We start from the raw sequence: 16,868 nt of genomic DNA, 5'->3' as shown, positions 1-16,868 counted from the left end.
TCATATCCCTTAACAGCCTTTGTTTAATCATTTCTGGGTTCCAGCAGTACTGATCCATAGATTGAAACCTGGTTTGATGTTCTCCTGTATTGAAGGCTCGCACCTGTTGCTTTTACCAGGGACCGGGGTCACGGACCCTTGCTCATTTTGAAAGTGCTACAACTCACTTCAGAGGAGGTGAAATGGACTGTTCGGCCCCTAACCCCAGCAGAAGGTTATTCATAATCAGCTGAGCAGCCCCATCAACGTTCAAGGAAGGCGATGCAATATTAATGAAACTCAACTTCAAAACAAATACAAAACATGTTTGTCAGGAACAAAATATTAAAACTAAAAATGTAAAAAAATGTTATGACACAGAGGCAGGGATGGGGTATAATAGTGTCCAGTTGTAATTAGCTTGGTGTTGACTTTTGGCTATTGTTTATATTGTGTCTATATAGTGTACAAGTGCATCGAATCAGAAATATTTTCACCAAAGAGAAAAATGGGTATGTATTCTACACAGTCAAAGTGTGTGGGTGCTGGAAAAGCACAGCAGGTCAGGCAGCATCCGAGGAGCAGGAGAATTGACGTTTTGGGCATAAGCCCGTCTTCAGGAAGGGCTTTTGCCCAAAACGTCGATTCTCCTGTTCCTCGGAAGCTGCCTGACCTGCTGCGTTTTTCCAGCACCACACTCTTCGATCTCCAGAATCTGCAGATCTCACTTCCTCCATGTATTCTACACAGCTTGATTGGCTCAGGGAACCAATATCTAAAAGGTGAGGAAGATTTTCACACGCATCTTACACAGTTGACCAACTCAGGCTAGATAATACTCACCTCTCAGCCTGTTTCAGTGTCTCAAACTGAGGGACAAATCCATTTGGTGAGTCCAATTATCAGACCTTTGCCAGGAGCAGAACCCCAAAGGGGGTTGATGTCCAATCAGAGGGTGGTGCACCATTGGCACTTGGCTACCAATGTGGGTATGGTGGGTATGGAGCAAGCCTTTGGCAGGTCAGCAATCTGCTGGCAGCGCCAGGTTCTCCTGACATGAGAAAAATAGGCAGGGGGTGGGGGGGGTAGCCCTTAAAGTGGCCACCGATGTACCTGAACTGTGTGAGCATGATGTCAGGCTCCTGCTGCTGGTAAAGTGCCACTGTGGCCACATGTCTTACTGCTCCCCTTCCCCGTGCCTTACAACAGCTAACCCACCAGCCAGCCCAACTCCAAAACCATTCTGCCCAACGATTTTAAACAGGAAACAGAGTGAGAAAATGATTCCCTGGTGTCGAGAATCTGCACAATGGTTTCTCTCTCTGCTTCCCACTCTGTGGATCGAGGTGCAGAGTGGTTAAAGCAGGCCGAATGTTAGGCTGTCGGGGTTGAAGAATCCCCTTTGTCACTTCGACCCTGGAGACTGGTGCAGGAAGAAATACTCATGGAATGAGCTAACAACGTTGCTCTGCGTAGCAACAAGGGGCAAGGTCCTGGCAGCATTTCTAGCTGATAGCCTGCTTGAATAACACCTTCTAATAAAGCTACCTCCATTTGACTGGGTTAAATAGAGCATGTTGAATTGTACGCTGATGCTAGTGGCACCAGGAATAGGCAAACTGCGGAGAGAATCAAATTAGCAACCAGCTCCTCCAATGCTGTTTGAAATTCCTGAACGCAGTGTGAAAATAAGAAACCTGATCATGTACCTATTATACTGTGCTTTGACTGACAAAGATTTACTGCTACACAAACTCAGTCTCCCTGAATTACCCACACACCCATCCCACATTCAAAACAGCTAATAGACCACACCGGAGGAAGAATTGTGTTAAAAGAAAGCAGTCTCCAAGATCCACACTTGGTCAACCCAATTATCATCTGTAAAATGCCGGAGGAAAATATGGGAAAGAAAATCTTTTTAAATCCAGGATGTGGCCATTACAGTGAAAACAATTTGTGCAATTTTACTCTCTTGTTACTTAGTACAGTCATACATTCTGCAGTGTGAGAGGTGGTAATGCTGCTGCTCTGAAGATGTAAGATGGAGTGTTTCTACACATTTAAAAAGAAAGAAGAGGTTTCTCCTGGGGCAGCAATTCTATTAGTAACCAAACCACTGGGATTATTCACCTGGTAAAATTGGAAGGGTGTGTGCGTGTGGATGTGAGAGACAGGACTGATGGGGAAGCATATATCTGTCTGCGGATGGATAAGTGACTATGGGTGATCTTTGATTCAAAATAGGGTGCAAAAAACAAAATCTAGACCTCACATCCAACTTAGCGGGTAAGAATTCTGCAGAATGAGCGTTAGAATGTCTCCATGCTAGAGGTGTTGGATCTAAAGACAGGGTGAGCAATGGAGCCAGTGTCAGGAGAGAAAGTGAGAGTTGTACACTCAAAGCAGAGGGCCATTCCAAATATCACTGGTTTCTCACCCTGGATGGGTACATTTGGGAATGTGCTACAAATTAGAAAGGGACAGTCAAATATCACAGTAACCTGTTTTTGGTTAACTTGCTGGCTTTTCCCTATATTGGGACCAAATCCTAATGGGGAGGTGGGGTGGGGGTAGGGAGGTGGGAGTGGGGAGGTGGGGAGGTGGGGAGGTGGGGGTGAAGGTGGGGGTGGGGGTGGGGGTGGAGGTGGGAGGTGGGGGTGGAGGTGGGGGTTTGCAGCAAAATCCCAATTTTACATTTTAATCAAATGCCATCACTTTATGGCATTTTCAAAAACTCACTGCCACTGTCTTTATGTTTCAGATTTGCACAGGCTTATGGCTTAACAGTAAACAAGCAGAAAGCACAAGAGTGGGCGTATGGAACTCCTCCCTCATGCTGCGCAACAGGTCTGCAGGCAAATTGGAAGCTAACTTTTCTGTTTTTAGCCCTCAACTCAGCTGTCTGAGAGACCGGAACACATGGATGCCCCAAACTGTTGCAGTTTGCTCTTGCCTCGATACAACAGAGTGCAAACTGCAATGAGGAACGATGTAAACATGACTTCCTTACTACAGCAGAGAAGGAGGTGAGCCCGGTTTCCAAGGGAGAGAAGCCAAAAGAAAGCAATTAACAAATGACCTTTGTGTCTTTCCCTGAATTTGTGGGAGTTACATAGGGGGCAGCGATGTCCCATAGCACATCACAAACACAGGCAAAGACACTGTTAGCAGGAAATATTCAGCTAATTACCACACCATTCTGCAGAATGCTCAAGAATCCCCTTGTTCTGTTTTTAGCCTTCATTCCAGTTGACTGTTTTACTGTCACAGACACTCACACATCCATTAAAAACCAGGAGTCCAGTTATTGCACACGTATACACTGAGACAGCTACAAAACTGGAGATGGCAAGTTGTTCACCCGCACACTCCATGTGGGTCGGATCATGTGGCAGTCAATGCACATGACACTCCAGGAGTGAGAACCCCAGGCATTCTCCTAGAACTTCAGTTGTCTTCGCTTCCGGTACTTATTCTCTTCTTCATCTGTAGGAGAGAACGAGAGATTAGAAAGACTGGTCATTAATCTTACTCAGCACATTATTCAAGTAGTGGATCTGGAGCAGGACGACCTCCTACACCAATTGAACTTTATTTAAATATATCCTTAGCTTATGTAATTTTAGTGAGTTGAGAGACGATGATGTAATTTTACCTTGTTAATACTTTTGAGGCCAAGATTGGACCAGTCTTGTTTCTCAGTGTTTAGACAAAAGTGATTTGAAATGTTTTTAAACGTCTTAGCAAATTAGCTAATGGGGGCATACTTGTATTATTTTCTAACTGCATGATTATCACACTGAAATATTCCTGCTCTTTGGATTATGATGCGGTAATATTCCTCTCCTGATCAATAATGTCCCTCAGTCATATTCCACTCAATGAGTCACCCAGTAATAGATCTCTCTCAATTATCCCTCAGTAATATTTCTGTGATTGTCCCTCAGTTGCAATTCTCAGGGAATGACACGTTAGGTTTAATGTAAAAGCACAATATTATAAAGATAAGTGCATGTAGGAAGCTTTTGCCATTTCTTTTTTCTTCACTAGATTCTATGCACGAACCACAGACATCCTTTACCTTCACTTCTTTGGGCCCTTTCTTTAACATTTCACATTGCAATAATGGGTTAAGATGATCCGAAAATCTTCAATATTTTGTGTCACCTTTTATTCCCCTTTTATTAGTCTTAAGGCCTTAAACCCAATTTACAAAGAGTTTCTAATCCCGTTGTGCTCCCCATCTGTAGTTAGGCTAATGGCTAGGGAAAACCTGACTAGAAATTATCTCACTTTTCCAAACTCTACCTTTTTTTTTTACAAGGACTGCATTGCTCTATGGACAAGCTGGACATAGATACTCCCTGAATCGGAGTAGTGCATCACTCTACAGCCACTCTCTTTCAGAGCTACAATCTCCAAAAACATCTCCCGATTAAAACTGGCAGATTCTAAGGCTACATAAGCCGGACTGTTCCCAAACTCTTTGAAGTCTTTTTCTTGTCAACTCGGTGCTCGTCAGGTTGAGTGACACATTGGGGAAAAAAGACTTTCTATTTCTGGCACTTTTGTTCCAATGTTTTGAGGTCAGGTGTAAGACAATGCTCCCTCCCAGCCTCAATATAATAACCTCTTATCCCTCCATTTCTTGAGCAATTGAGTATAAGCAATAACTGCTGCCTTAGCAAGTATAAGTAGGAAAACAAAAACTTCAATTTTCTGGCTTCTTAGACAGAGATTACAAATTTGTGCGTGATTCTTTTACTGTGACCTTATTCCTACAGGCAGCTCAACTGAGACTCAGCCACCATTTCATGAACATCTTTGCAACCATCAGGCTTATATCACATCATCTCCCCAAAACTGCTTAATCCCAGGTCCCAGAGTGACGAGGATCAAGCCTGACAAAAAAATAATCATCTTATAAAAAATCTAAGCATTGCTTAGCAATTTAAATTGAGTTACTTTGAAAGAGAAAATCTCACAAAAAGCACCTGTGCTATGTCTACAGTGCTCAGCGATGACTCGTGAATGTCAAGCACACAGCCTGTTAACCTGCAGCAATATATCCTGCTAATGCCCCAGTTACCATAGAAACATCAAGGAGTGCCATTCCATCTCAGTTGAGGGAGAAAAAAAAATGAATGTTGCAGCAATAAAACTTTTATGATAATTTTTAAAAGCATTAACAAGCAGGTTCCAAAGGTTAATAAGGCATTCGAAACAAGAAAGTATTTCAAGATATTCTTCAATAAATGGGAATCTGCTGACAGGTTTAGTGCTCAAAAAGATATAGATCTAACAGTGTAACCTTCTCATTTTGAAGTTTCTGTTAGTTGACACTGACTTCTAAGGCAGAACAGGCCATTTGGTCCATCTGGTCTAAGAGGGTGTTCATGCTCCACCCAAATCCTCCTACCCTCTCAACATATCCTTCCATTCTTTTGACCCTGAGATGTTTAAAGGCACCGATGCAAATTCTATAATCTAGCCAGCTTCTGGGCAAAGAGGTTTCTCCCAAATTCCCTTTTGGATACACGTTGGACATTCCACCAGATTGACTCTGTGGAAATTACTTGGAAGTTTGAATTTCTGCTGAGCCATTTCCAAAGCTCCCTGGAAGCCTAGGTGGGAATGTCTCTGACTTGGAGATGGAATGAGAGAGTTAGAAGAGAACAGACATACTTAACAGGATGGTTATCTGGGTGATATTAGATTAAAACCACCTCAAATTCTTTGATAACTCCCCCAGACCCACACCCCATCCTTGTAACTATTAGCCACACCTGATTTCCCACTCAGTCTGGCTCCCCACCACCAGTGACCACAAAACTTCTGACCAACCCTCTGCAAATACTGGGACGGGCCTAGCATTGCCCAGAGACCCTGCGTTATGAAAAATGACCTGGGATAGCCTCTGCCCTTCTGAAGATGCCAGTTTCAGAAGTTCTAGTCTGAATTGCAGAGATCGGTGTCACAGAAAGGAGGTGCCAATGTGACAGCAATTGCTGGCGCTGGAAGACTGGGAATTCCCAGAATTCCTTCCAATGAGAACCAAACCAATTTCTAGCTGGAGTGGCGGACATCTTGTACAAAAGGGCAGGACTGCACAGAAATGCCCAGGGGCAAGGACATGCCCTGGACCAACTTTCATTTATCAGATCGGTCAGAGAAGAGTTTCTAAGAGTCTTTTCCCAAGTTGGCCTGGATTTTTATCCCTTGTTTTGCATCTCCTGGGAGAGGATGAGGTTGAGGCTGTGTGAAATGTAAAGATAATCATGGTTGTATGGGACAGGCTGGATTGACAAAAGGTACTTTAATCCTGTTACAACATTTAAAACACATTTGGACAGGTATGCGAAGAGGAAAGATTTAGGGTATGGGCCAAATGGAGGTAAATGGGACTAGTTTAGGTTAGGAGGCCTGGTTGGCATGGTGGAGTTGGGCCGAAGGGTCTGTTTCTGTGCTGTATGACTCTATATTGACATCACAGCACCAAAATGAAACATTCCTCTTATCCCTGAAGCCACAGAGAGTTACCATTATACAAAATCATTGCTTAAAAGCTTTAACTTTGTGTTTCTATTTAGTTAATGCTGAAATATGTCAAAGAACTGAGTGTGCTGAAGGAGGGTCTCTAGACTCTAATCATTAACTCAGCTTCTCTCTCCACAGAGGCGGTCAGACCTGCTGAGTTTCTCCAGCAATTTGTTTTTGCTACCAGGTTAAAGCATTTTGTCAGGACTGCAATGCAAAAAAAACCTAAACTGTGAGCAGACACACCATTGTATGCTGAATGAGAAGGGGATGTGAATTGTTTAGACCATGGTTGATATTTGAGATGCCATGGGGTCTAAGTTTCAAAGTTTAAAAGTTCGGTTACTACTACTTAATTCTGACGAGTGCAAAATGAAGAAGTTCAAAGGTGTTTTTTTTCCCCAGACAAACTCATATAAAAACAATCTTTCCACAAGCAGCACGGTGATTTTACAGTCACAGCTTTAAAGAACACAGTCAGAGCCCTCTTACCTGAGCACAGTCCAAATACACTCCCAGAGAGATATGGCAGCAGGGAGAAAGCAATTAACAGCAAAAGGCAAAGCTAGTATTAGAATCATCGCATTTTAAACATGTATTGACATTCACAAGTGAACCTGATCTCCCGTCTACGTTATTGGTGTAATGATCAAAAATAGCTTGGAAGAAAATTTAATAATATCCTTCAAAAAGGAACTGGATAAACACTTGAAACCAAAAGAAAAATACAGGGCTACTGGGAACAACAGGGACTGTGGTATTAATTGATTGGCTCTCCCAAAGTGCTAACACAAAGACAGTGGGCTGAGTGGCAGTTTGGCAATTACTAGGAGTGTACAAACCCATTGGGCACAATACAGCTGTGTGTGCACTTATGTAGATCGGCAGGAAATGGTGTTGGAAAGTTTTTTTGTCTTTGTGCCTGTTCATTCATGTACAAACCTATTGGTTTTTAAGCTTCAGGTTTTCTGTCACATGATGTAAATGTGAGTATATTTACCAAAAGCTGAGGAGGAGCCTACAGGCTTTTGTTTGCAAGGGCAGCGTTGTTGTGAGTGAGTAGGTTTTCTGGTTGAAAAATACGGACATTTGATTCAGGGAGGCCGGTGTTAGGGGTTGCTATCAGGAGATCCAGAATGGGTCAGGAGTGGCAGATGACCAGGCACACACAGGGGCCTATCGAATGCCAAGTGCTGTCTGCAGATGGACAGTTAACCGTACACTGATAAAAGGCAGGGGAGGAAATCAACAGGAAATGATGCGACTGCAAAGCACATCTTGAGAAAGTACTGTGAGATAGCAAAAACAACTGTTCACCAGAATTAAAGAATTGCTAATGAGATTTCAGAGGCAGCCTATTTTGAGAGCAAATGGAGAGACGCTGTATCTGCATTCTTAAAAAATGTAGAACAGGCCGCAATTTGATTTTAAAAAAAGACAAGAGGGATATTGTGAATTAAAATACAGCCATAAAATTGCAAACTTGACAGACTAGGAAGGCCAATTGGCTCAGTTTCATTCAATAATTTGGAAAATCTGATATCTCACCACCCTACCTCCCCTGACACCATGTAGCATTTGATTGGTGCTTACAAGAATGTACCTTTGTCCCTCACTATTCTATTCAATCTGTTTTAGTCACGTTGTGTGAATAACTCCATGATATCTGTCCCAAATTTATCTTCCACTTATTTTTTTTTTAAGAAGTGAATTGAACATGGTGGAAAAAGCAAAAGGTGGTGTTGGGGGATATAGAAACACAGGGGCAGATGGGCTCCTGTGGGACTGGCCAATGATGTCAGAATGTTGCGTTATAATAGGGTTCTCCTTTTATGACCAGGCCCTAACCCATTCCATAACAGAGGAAGGTTTTAAGGTCGATGATACGATGTGTGGAAATGTGGTTACAAACTGACAAGATCCACTATTCAGCCACAATTCTACAACTGGAGGAAGTGCACTGTAGTAACCATTAGCAACCCCCTTTAGTGCCGAGCAGCTCACAAACCAACAGTTCCCGCCTACGTAAACTCTGCAGAAATATCACTTTCAGTCAAATTGTGAGCACTAGCTGAAACCAGGAGTGATGAGGCACACTGCCAACAGGGGCTTTAACAGAACTGGGGAATTGAGAGGGTTTAATCACTTGGCAACATAATTATTTGAAATAATTCTCAGGTTAAGGTATGGGTGAAAAAATGTCCAGTTGCTTGCATTTTGAAAAGCCTTCCAATGTTTAAAATTCCGTACAATACCAGGGAGTCAAAAATTTTGATTCAGCTAAACTTGAGATTTTATTAAAATCTGACATGAAGGTTTGCTCAAAGCTGTCAGGACATGAGGGGACTGTGGCAGCTAAATGTACTGGCTTCTGTTTACACAGTGTGATGTACACTGAGGATTCCATCTATGAGCTGATCCTTTCTCACGTGCCACAACAGACAAAACAAAAACTACCTTTTTTTTATTTGCCAATATTACAAAGTGAGAACCTTTTTCAAAAATGCAATTTTAGATTCAACTTCCCCCCCCCTCAAAGGATGTCATGATGATAAGTAGAAGCACCTATGAGCCCCTTGTGAACACACTTCGGCTTTTCACATTCTCAACATTATCTTTATTCACCTCCTCCAACCTATCCCTGTCTTTGTGGTCTTTGCTAAGGTAGTACTCTCCCATTGTTTGAGCATAAACTAATATTTTTTTTTAAAAAGCTACACTAACATAGGATTTTACAATCCTGGATGGCTCCAATCAAAGTTGAGTTCCTTTCTGGGTAAAGCAAACTGTTTGATCAGTAACCCAGCTCTTACCGGACATTAATTCCCTCCAGCACCATTATACAGGGGCATAATCTACAAGATGCACTACAGTAACTCACTAACACACCCAGATGGCATTTTCCAAACCTGTGACCTCTATCATCTAGAAGGACAAGGGCATATCATAGAATCCCAACAGCATGGAAGCAGGTCATTCAGCCCATCGAGTCCACACTGACCCTCCAAAGAGTACTCAACACCCTCCAGGATACATGGGAACACCGTGATCTGCAAGGTTCCTCCTGCCTTGGAATTATATAACTGACCCTTCACTTTCACGACAGCAAAGTCTTGGGAGCTCCTGTCCTAACAACGCAGAGGGAGTCCCTACACCCCAAGGAATGAGGTGGTTCAGGAAGTAGCTCACTGTCACATTCCCCAGGACAATAGGGATGGGCAATAAATGTTGGCTTTGCTAGTGATGCCTATACACTGGGAATAAATATGATAAATACTAATTAATAAGGAATTGTCCCTGTAAAAATACAACTTAATGTATTCTAATTACCATTTGGGGAGACTTCAAATAGAATTGTCACCACTGCCCAAAGATAAAACAATGAAGTGACTAATTTAGAGTTGTACTCTTAAGTCAGCCATCATCCCTCCAGTGTCCTGGGTGTCTCATTTAATTTTCAGTCTCTTCACTCTATTTTAAACTATGCTGTCACTGGAAATTGTTTGTTTCAGTCTGTCTCCCAAATGTCTCCATTGACCTATCCCAGGTCATCACTGCGGTAATAGGGGAGAAAAAAAGCTTCAATTTTTGAAAGTTTCATTATTACATTTTCTGGTAAACCTGCTTAGCTTTAATATGGAGTCCAAATTTGCATGTGGTACTTCAAATGTGAGATGAGCCGTGTTTTACAAACATTCGTCACCACTGTTATATCCTACACTTGCTTCCTTAAAACTCAGTAACCTGAGGAGGGCTGAATGGCCACCTCCTGCCCCACCATTCAGCACAATGATGGCTTATTGTCCAACAGCTTCATCCTACTTTCTCCCCATAACCATTGATCCCATTTGCCCCAAGTATTATATCCAGCCACCCCTTGAATGCCTTCAATATTTTGACATCAACTCCTTCCTGTGGTAATGAATCCCACAGACTCACCACTCTTTGGATGAAGAAATGTCTCCTCATCTCCATCCTAAATGGTCCACCCCGAATCCTCAGACTATCACCCCCTGGTTCTGGACACACCCACCATCTGGAACATTCTCCCTGCATCTACCCCGTCCGGTCCTGTTAGAATTTTATACGTCTCTACGAGATTCTCCCCCTCACTCGTCTGAACTCCAGTGAAAACAATTAACCCAGTCAATCTCTCCTCATACCTCAGTCCTGCCATCCCTAGGATCAGCCTGGGAAACCTTCCCTACACTCTCCCTCGAGAGCAAGAGCATCCTTCCTCAGAAGAGACCAAAACTGTACACAATATTCTAGGTGTGGCCTCACCAAGGCCCTGTATAACTGCATCAACACATCCCTGCTCCCGTACTCGAAGCCCCTCACAGTGAAGGCCAACATCCCATTTGCCTTTGTTATTGCCTGCTGCACCTGCATACTTACCTTCAGTGCCTGGTGCACAAGGATACCCAGGTCCCACTGCACACTCCCCACTCCCAATGTACAGCCATCCAGCTAGTAATCTGCCTTCTTGTTTTTGCTTCCAAAGTGAATACCTCACATTTATCCAAATTAAACTGCATCTTCTATTGAGTTGCCCACTCACCCAACCTGTCCAGATCATGCTGAAGGATCCCTCCATCCTCATCACAGCTCACCCTCCCATCCAACTCGGTATCATCTGCAAACTTTGACATGTTACATTTTGTTCCCTCATCCAAATCACTGATATATATTGTGAATAGCTGGGGTACCAGCACTGATCCCCGTGTCACCCCCACTAGTTACTGCCTGGCAGTTTGAAAAGGACCCATTAATTCCTACACTGTTTCCTCTCTGACAACCAGTTTTCTATACATCTCAATACACTTCCCCCAATCCCGTGCACTTTAATCTTGCACAACAATCCCCTGTTATCTTTCTTTAAATCATGCTTGCTATTTGAATTACTGATTCTAACATCTTATAAAGCTGAATTCTCAAATTATTCTCCTCTTCCAAATCATCAAGCTCTTCTAATTCAAAGTTCCATTTTTTTCACACAATTTAGTGGCTTCGTGTTTACTAACATGGCATTATAAAAAGCACTCTATTCATTCTGCCATAATTTCAATCTACCCTTTCAGCTGCATTGTTCTGCAGGGTTCTCTTCTCAAATGTGGACACAACTTCCCCTTGACCTAATTGACGTACTCAATTATCAGATGTGGTCCCAGTAGGGGATCCAGAGGGGTACCAATATTCTTCCCAATCTAAGATATTGCCTTTAAAATCCTGCTCCCTCCCAGCTGGTTTGAAATCTAATCTGCTCTCCTGACCCTAATTCAATCCAGTAGTCTCCTGTGTGATAGCCTGAGAGAAGGTGTCTGAAAGTCCACGCACACCACATGCACTGCATTTCCCCTATCTCTTGAATCTGTCACTTCCTTGACATCTCCATCAGAACGCCCTGAGCATAAGACCATAAGACATAGGAGTGGAAGTAAGGCCATTCGGCCCATCGAATCCGCTCCGCCATTCAATCATGGCTGATGGCATTTCAACTCCACTTACCGGCATTCTCCCCGTAGCCCTTAATTCCTTGTGACATCAAGAATTTATCAATCTCTGCCTTGAAGACATTTAGCGTCCCGGCCTCCACTGCACTCTGCGGCAATGAATTCCACAGGCCCACCACTCTCTGGCTGAAGAAATGTCTCCGCATTTCTGTTCTGAATTGACCCCCTCTAATTCTAAGGCTGTGTCCATGGGTCCATGTCTCCCGCCTAATGGAAACAATTTCCTAGTGTCCACCCTTTCCAAGCCATGTATTATCTTGTAAGTTTCTATTAAGTCTCCCCTTAAATCTTCTAAACTCCAATGAGTACAATCCCAGGATCCTCAGCCGTTCCTCGTATGTTAGACCAACCATTCCAGGGATCATCCATGTGAATCTCCGCTGGACACGTTCCAGTGCCAGTATGTCCTTCCTGAGGCGTGGGGACCAAAACTGGACACAGTACTCCAAACGGGGCCTAACCAGAACTTTATAAAGTCTCAGTAGCACAATGGTGCTTTTATATTCCAACCCTCTTGAGATAAGTGACAACATTGCATTCGCTTTCTTAATCATGGACTCAACCTGCATATTTACCTTTAGAGAATTCTCGGCTAGCACTCCCAGATCCCTTTGTACTTTGGCTTTACAAATTTTCTCACCGTTTAGAAAGTAGTCCATACTTGTATTCTTTCTTCCAAAGCGCAAGACCATGCATTTGCTCTCAATGAATTCCATCAGCCATTTCCTGGACCACTCTCCCAAACTGTCTAGATCCTTCTGCAGCCTCCCCACTTCCTCAGTACTACCTGCCTGTCCACCTAACTTCGTATCATCGGCAAACTTCGCTAGAATGTCCCCAAGTCCCTTCATCCAGATCATTAACATATAACGTGAACAGCTGCGGCCCCAACACTGAACCCTGCGGGACACCGCTTGTCGCCGGCTGCCATTCCGAAAAAGAACCTTTTATCCCAACTCTCTGCCTTCTGTCAGACAGTCAATCCTCATGCTAAACACGGCGATAAAAGACAGAACTCCACAGACTTTTTGATTTGAGAACTAAAATCATCTGCTTGTCTTGAATTCCTGGCTCAGAGAGAAGTTTCAGAGACCAGCATTCTTTATGACAGGATGCGGTTTCTGATGCATCTATCTGCTAAAATCTGATCAAATTAAGGAGGTTTCTTCAGAGGAATTTGAGTCCACTTTTCTTCGGACGCAGCTGTTTATCACAATGAACATTGTATTCATAATGCACATTATGACGTCTGGATGTGGTTTCGAAAATGCCACAGTATTTAAATAAACGTTTTAATGTAGCACCTGTCAGGCATGTCTCAGTGGTAACACTTGACTCTTCAAAGGCAGCGTGATGCTTTTGTGCAGTACTTACAGAGCGCTGCACGGTCAAAGTTAAACAGGCTGGTATTTTTACAGAGTGGTTACAATAAGCTACAGGCTGTGTATCTGGGTTTTAGGGAAAAACATTGATGTTTAGAATGTGTGCACACCTCCATTTCAGACACTCAATTACACACAGCACTGCTATTCATGGACATCAGTTTTGTCTGGACAATGTGCAAAGACTCATAGCTACCTGGGTTATAGAGATCAAATAAAACAACCTGCCTGATTACTGCTACAAGGTGTCCATAAACATCAGATGAAGGTATGCTCTAATATGCATCTCAAGTTTAACTAACCATTAAACTCTCACTGCCTAAGCAGGAATGAACTCTGCAGGAGAGTAAGGGGACAACTCCTTGGAGCAAATGGTGCCCTGTGTCCCAATCATCCCAACCGGCAAAGAAATGAAATTTCTCGGTTCAAAGAACTAAAAGGGAGGCAAGATATTCGTTATGGGTGGCCAGTTGGTACAGTCTGAAATGAAGCAGATTTAATGGAAAGTTTCAAAAGTGAACTGAATATAAACCTGGAAAGGAAAGGTTTGCAGAACTATGAGGATCTGGAATTGGGGATGTTTGAACAGGATTGTCGAATAATGTTCAATGGACACAGTGGTCTTCATCTTGAATGAATGATTCTGTTGTCACCAATAACTTACAGCGTACATACCTGCAAGCAGTAAACTACTGTGCTTTTTAAATCACAACACTATGGTGTGTAAGATACACAAAGAGCCAGATTTAATGAAACCATTGATCAAAGAAAGTGTTACAGAACCCCAAGTAGTGAAAGGAAGGAAGCAACCCAGATTTACAAAGCTTACAATATCTCTCTTCACCAATTCATTGTGAAACAGAAGGGCTGCCTCATCGAGAGTGCTCAGGAACAAGGGCCTGGACTCCAGCAATATGATCTGCCAGGCTACAAATTAATCCCTCACATTCTAAAATTAATGTTACAGTGTTGATCATTGAAATGGCAGCCAGTGAAATGCAGGGTCAAAGAACATTGTAATATATTGTTGAAATGTTTAAACAAAAGATTTGTGCTTGTTAATATTGCCAGGACAATTTTGGATTTTTTAAAAATTGGGTTCAACCATTAGCTAAGTTCCAATTTTTGTGGTCAATTTTGTGATGTCATTCTCAGTTCAATGGTGTTAAAAGAATTGTAATTTTAGTGGGTGATCATGAATAGGCGGGTTCTGGTTTTTAGATTAGATTAGATTACCTACAGTGTGGAAACAGGCCCTTCGGCCCAACAAGTCCACACCGACCCGCTGAAGCGCAACCCACCCATACCCCTACACTTACCCCTTCACCTAACACTACGGGCAATTTAGCATGGCCAATTCACCTAACCTGCACATCTTTGGACTGTGGGAGGAAACCGGAGCACCCGGAGGAAACCCACGCAGACACGGGGAGAATGTGCAAACTCCACACAGTCAGTCGCCTGAGGTGGGAATTGAACCCAGGTCTCTGGCGCTGTGAGGCATCAGTGCTAATCACTGTGCCACCGTGCCGCCCTTAATGTTTTGATATTTGTCCACCTGGCAGTGAGTGGATCTCAGTTAGAGAAAGTGGGAGAGACACATCGTACGGAGGTAAGGTCCGGGTCAGCTTGGGAGTTTGCCTTTACTGTCTGGTGCTGATCATGGGTGGCTATTTGAGCAAAAAGTGTCCCCAGAGACCACACCCAACATGGTGAGCCCCTGAACTAGCAAAGGACATCAACAATAAATCAATTTAATGAAATGAATAGTTTCTGCCTGCTCTTATCTTTGGGGAACATTAGTCAGAAATTAAAGTCTCCATTGTAGCCGATATATCTTTCGCATCCAATTATTGGGAGGCGGGGGGGGCAGCTAGAGAGAGATATTGCAGCTTTGAATCTCAACAATGGAAGCTGAAGTTAATATTATACAGAATTTTAAATCAAGCTTGAGTACATTTGAGGGGGAAATACTTTTATTGTTAGGTAAGCACACATGCAAAGTGATAACAAAGGTTACAGCAGAAGTTTCAATAAATATCTTTCTTTTTTTTAAAAAAAAACTTTTTTGTTTAATTTAAGTTTTGTTAGAAAAATAGCACTGCTATGAGAAGACATCATTGGCAACACTCCGTCATGTTTCACATACACATCAGCAGCGGAGCCCAGAACCCACACATGATACAGAGGAGATTTGGAGGGTGAGGGAAGGTTGGGTGGGGGGTAAACAGAAATGGGGAACTGGGAAAGGAGGCTGACAGAAAAAAGTCGGAGGAAGGGGAATAGAGATGAAAAGATAAAAAGGGCGGAGGGGAGAAATCATGGCAGATAGAGAGAGAGGGTGACATCCTCTATTTTTAGCAGACAGCAAATCTATCTGGACTTAAAAACAAAACAGAAAATACTGTATTTGTATCAAGTGATGTGCTTCCAAGCATAATCTCATCTTAAATCTAGTTAGACATTCATAGAGGAGAAATTAAACAGGTTCACGGTGTTAAAACAGTGGCACAGAATGGTTTACATTCTCTCCAAGTTATTCAGAGTATTTCTCCTAGTTAAGTACAATAGAAGGATCCAGCCCACAAACATTTCCAGAAACCTGTAAGGGCCTCTATTGCTGATTTATTTAGGAGTGTGGCTGAGCAGATGGAGAGGAGGAAGGCTGTCCTTTCTTCCCCACACAGCACGGAGCTAAATTCATCCCCATCCCTGGACCTCTCTCTTCCCAATAGTCAAGGGCAATACTGAATGTGCAATAAATACTGACTTCGTCATCGATGCCCACATCCAGTGAATGAATAAATTTGAGAAAATGAAACAGTGGTTTGCCCTAAGGCCTGGTCCTCAGCAGTCACACTGGTGTAGCACTACAGGAGAAATCAGAATGTGGATCACTGGATTCTTCTCAAGTCAGAGCAAAGCTCACATGGTGTTGACCTCTCCTGACAGGGGCTAATCTGCCACTGAAAAGCGACATAATCAGGGAGCACGGGGGATTGGAAACAAAGTCATCACTGGGGATGCTTTCAGCCTCAAATTCCACAAACAATAGCAAATCTGCACAAACTTTGCTGGGACTCAGTTTGGCAAGGGACATTCAGTACAAGGATTCATCCAAAGTAGGACTGAGGGCTGGTTGGACTCACCTGGATATCCAGTTGGGACTGGGCTGCCTTACTGCTGCCTGGAGGACGATATACACATTCCACATCCTGTCTAACTGCAGCCATATCCCACAATGAGGCAGCTCCCTCATATGCTGGGCCCTGGCACATCTCCCTGCTTTACTCTGTTTCTAGTTACAATGTTAAGCTGCTGCGTGTTAATTTGCCAGGATGTTAAGGACAAACTGCAAGTCTAGTAACTATGATCTCTGGAAACTAACGTGGAAATGTTCCTGGGGCTCTCCAAGGGACATTACCTCCTGGCGTTTTTAACTTGACAAATAAAT

At 43.1% G+C, this 16,868-nt stretch overlaps 1 protein-coding gene across 1 annotated transcript in view; it reads right to left on the bottom strand.

The window, feature by feature from the left end:
- Positions 1-639: 639 nt before the first annotated feature.
- The window catches only part of atp2a3 (ATPase sarcoplasmic/endoplasmic reticulum Ca2+ transporting 3), a 205,834-nt gene continuing 189,605 nt past the window's right edge, over positions 640-16,868 (bottom strand). Inside the window, exon 21 of the mRNA XM_060847938.1 lies at positions 640-3,468. Within this exon, the coding sequence (XP_060703921.1) occupies positions 3,422-3,468 (47 nt within the window). The 3' untranslated portion in view covers positions 640-3,421. The remainder of the gene's footprint in view (positions 3,469-16,868) is intronic.

This window comes from Hemiscyllium ocellatum, chromosome 31 (genome assembly GCF_020745735.1).
Source record: "Hemiscyllium ocellatum isolate sHemOce1 chromosome 31, sHemOce1.pat.X.cur, whole genome shotgun sequence".
Lineage (NCBI taxonomy): Eukaryota > Metazoa > Chordata > Chondrichthyes > Orectolobiformes > Hemiscylliidae > Hemiscyllium > Hemiscyllium ocellatum.
Note: the sequence above shows the minus strand (reverse complement) of the source record. Positions and strands in the feature narration are given on the sequence as shown.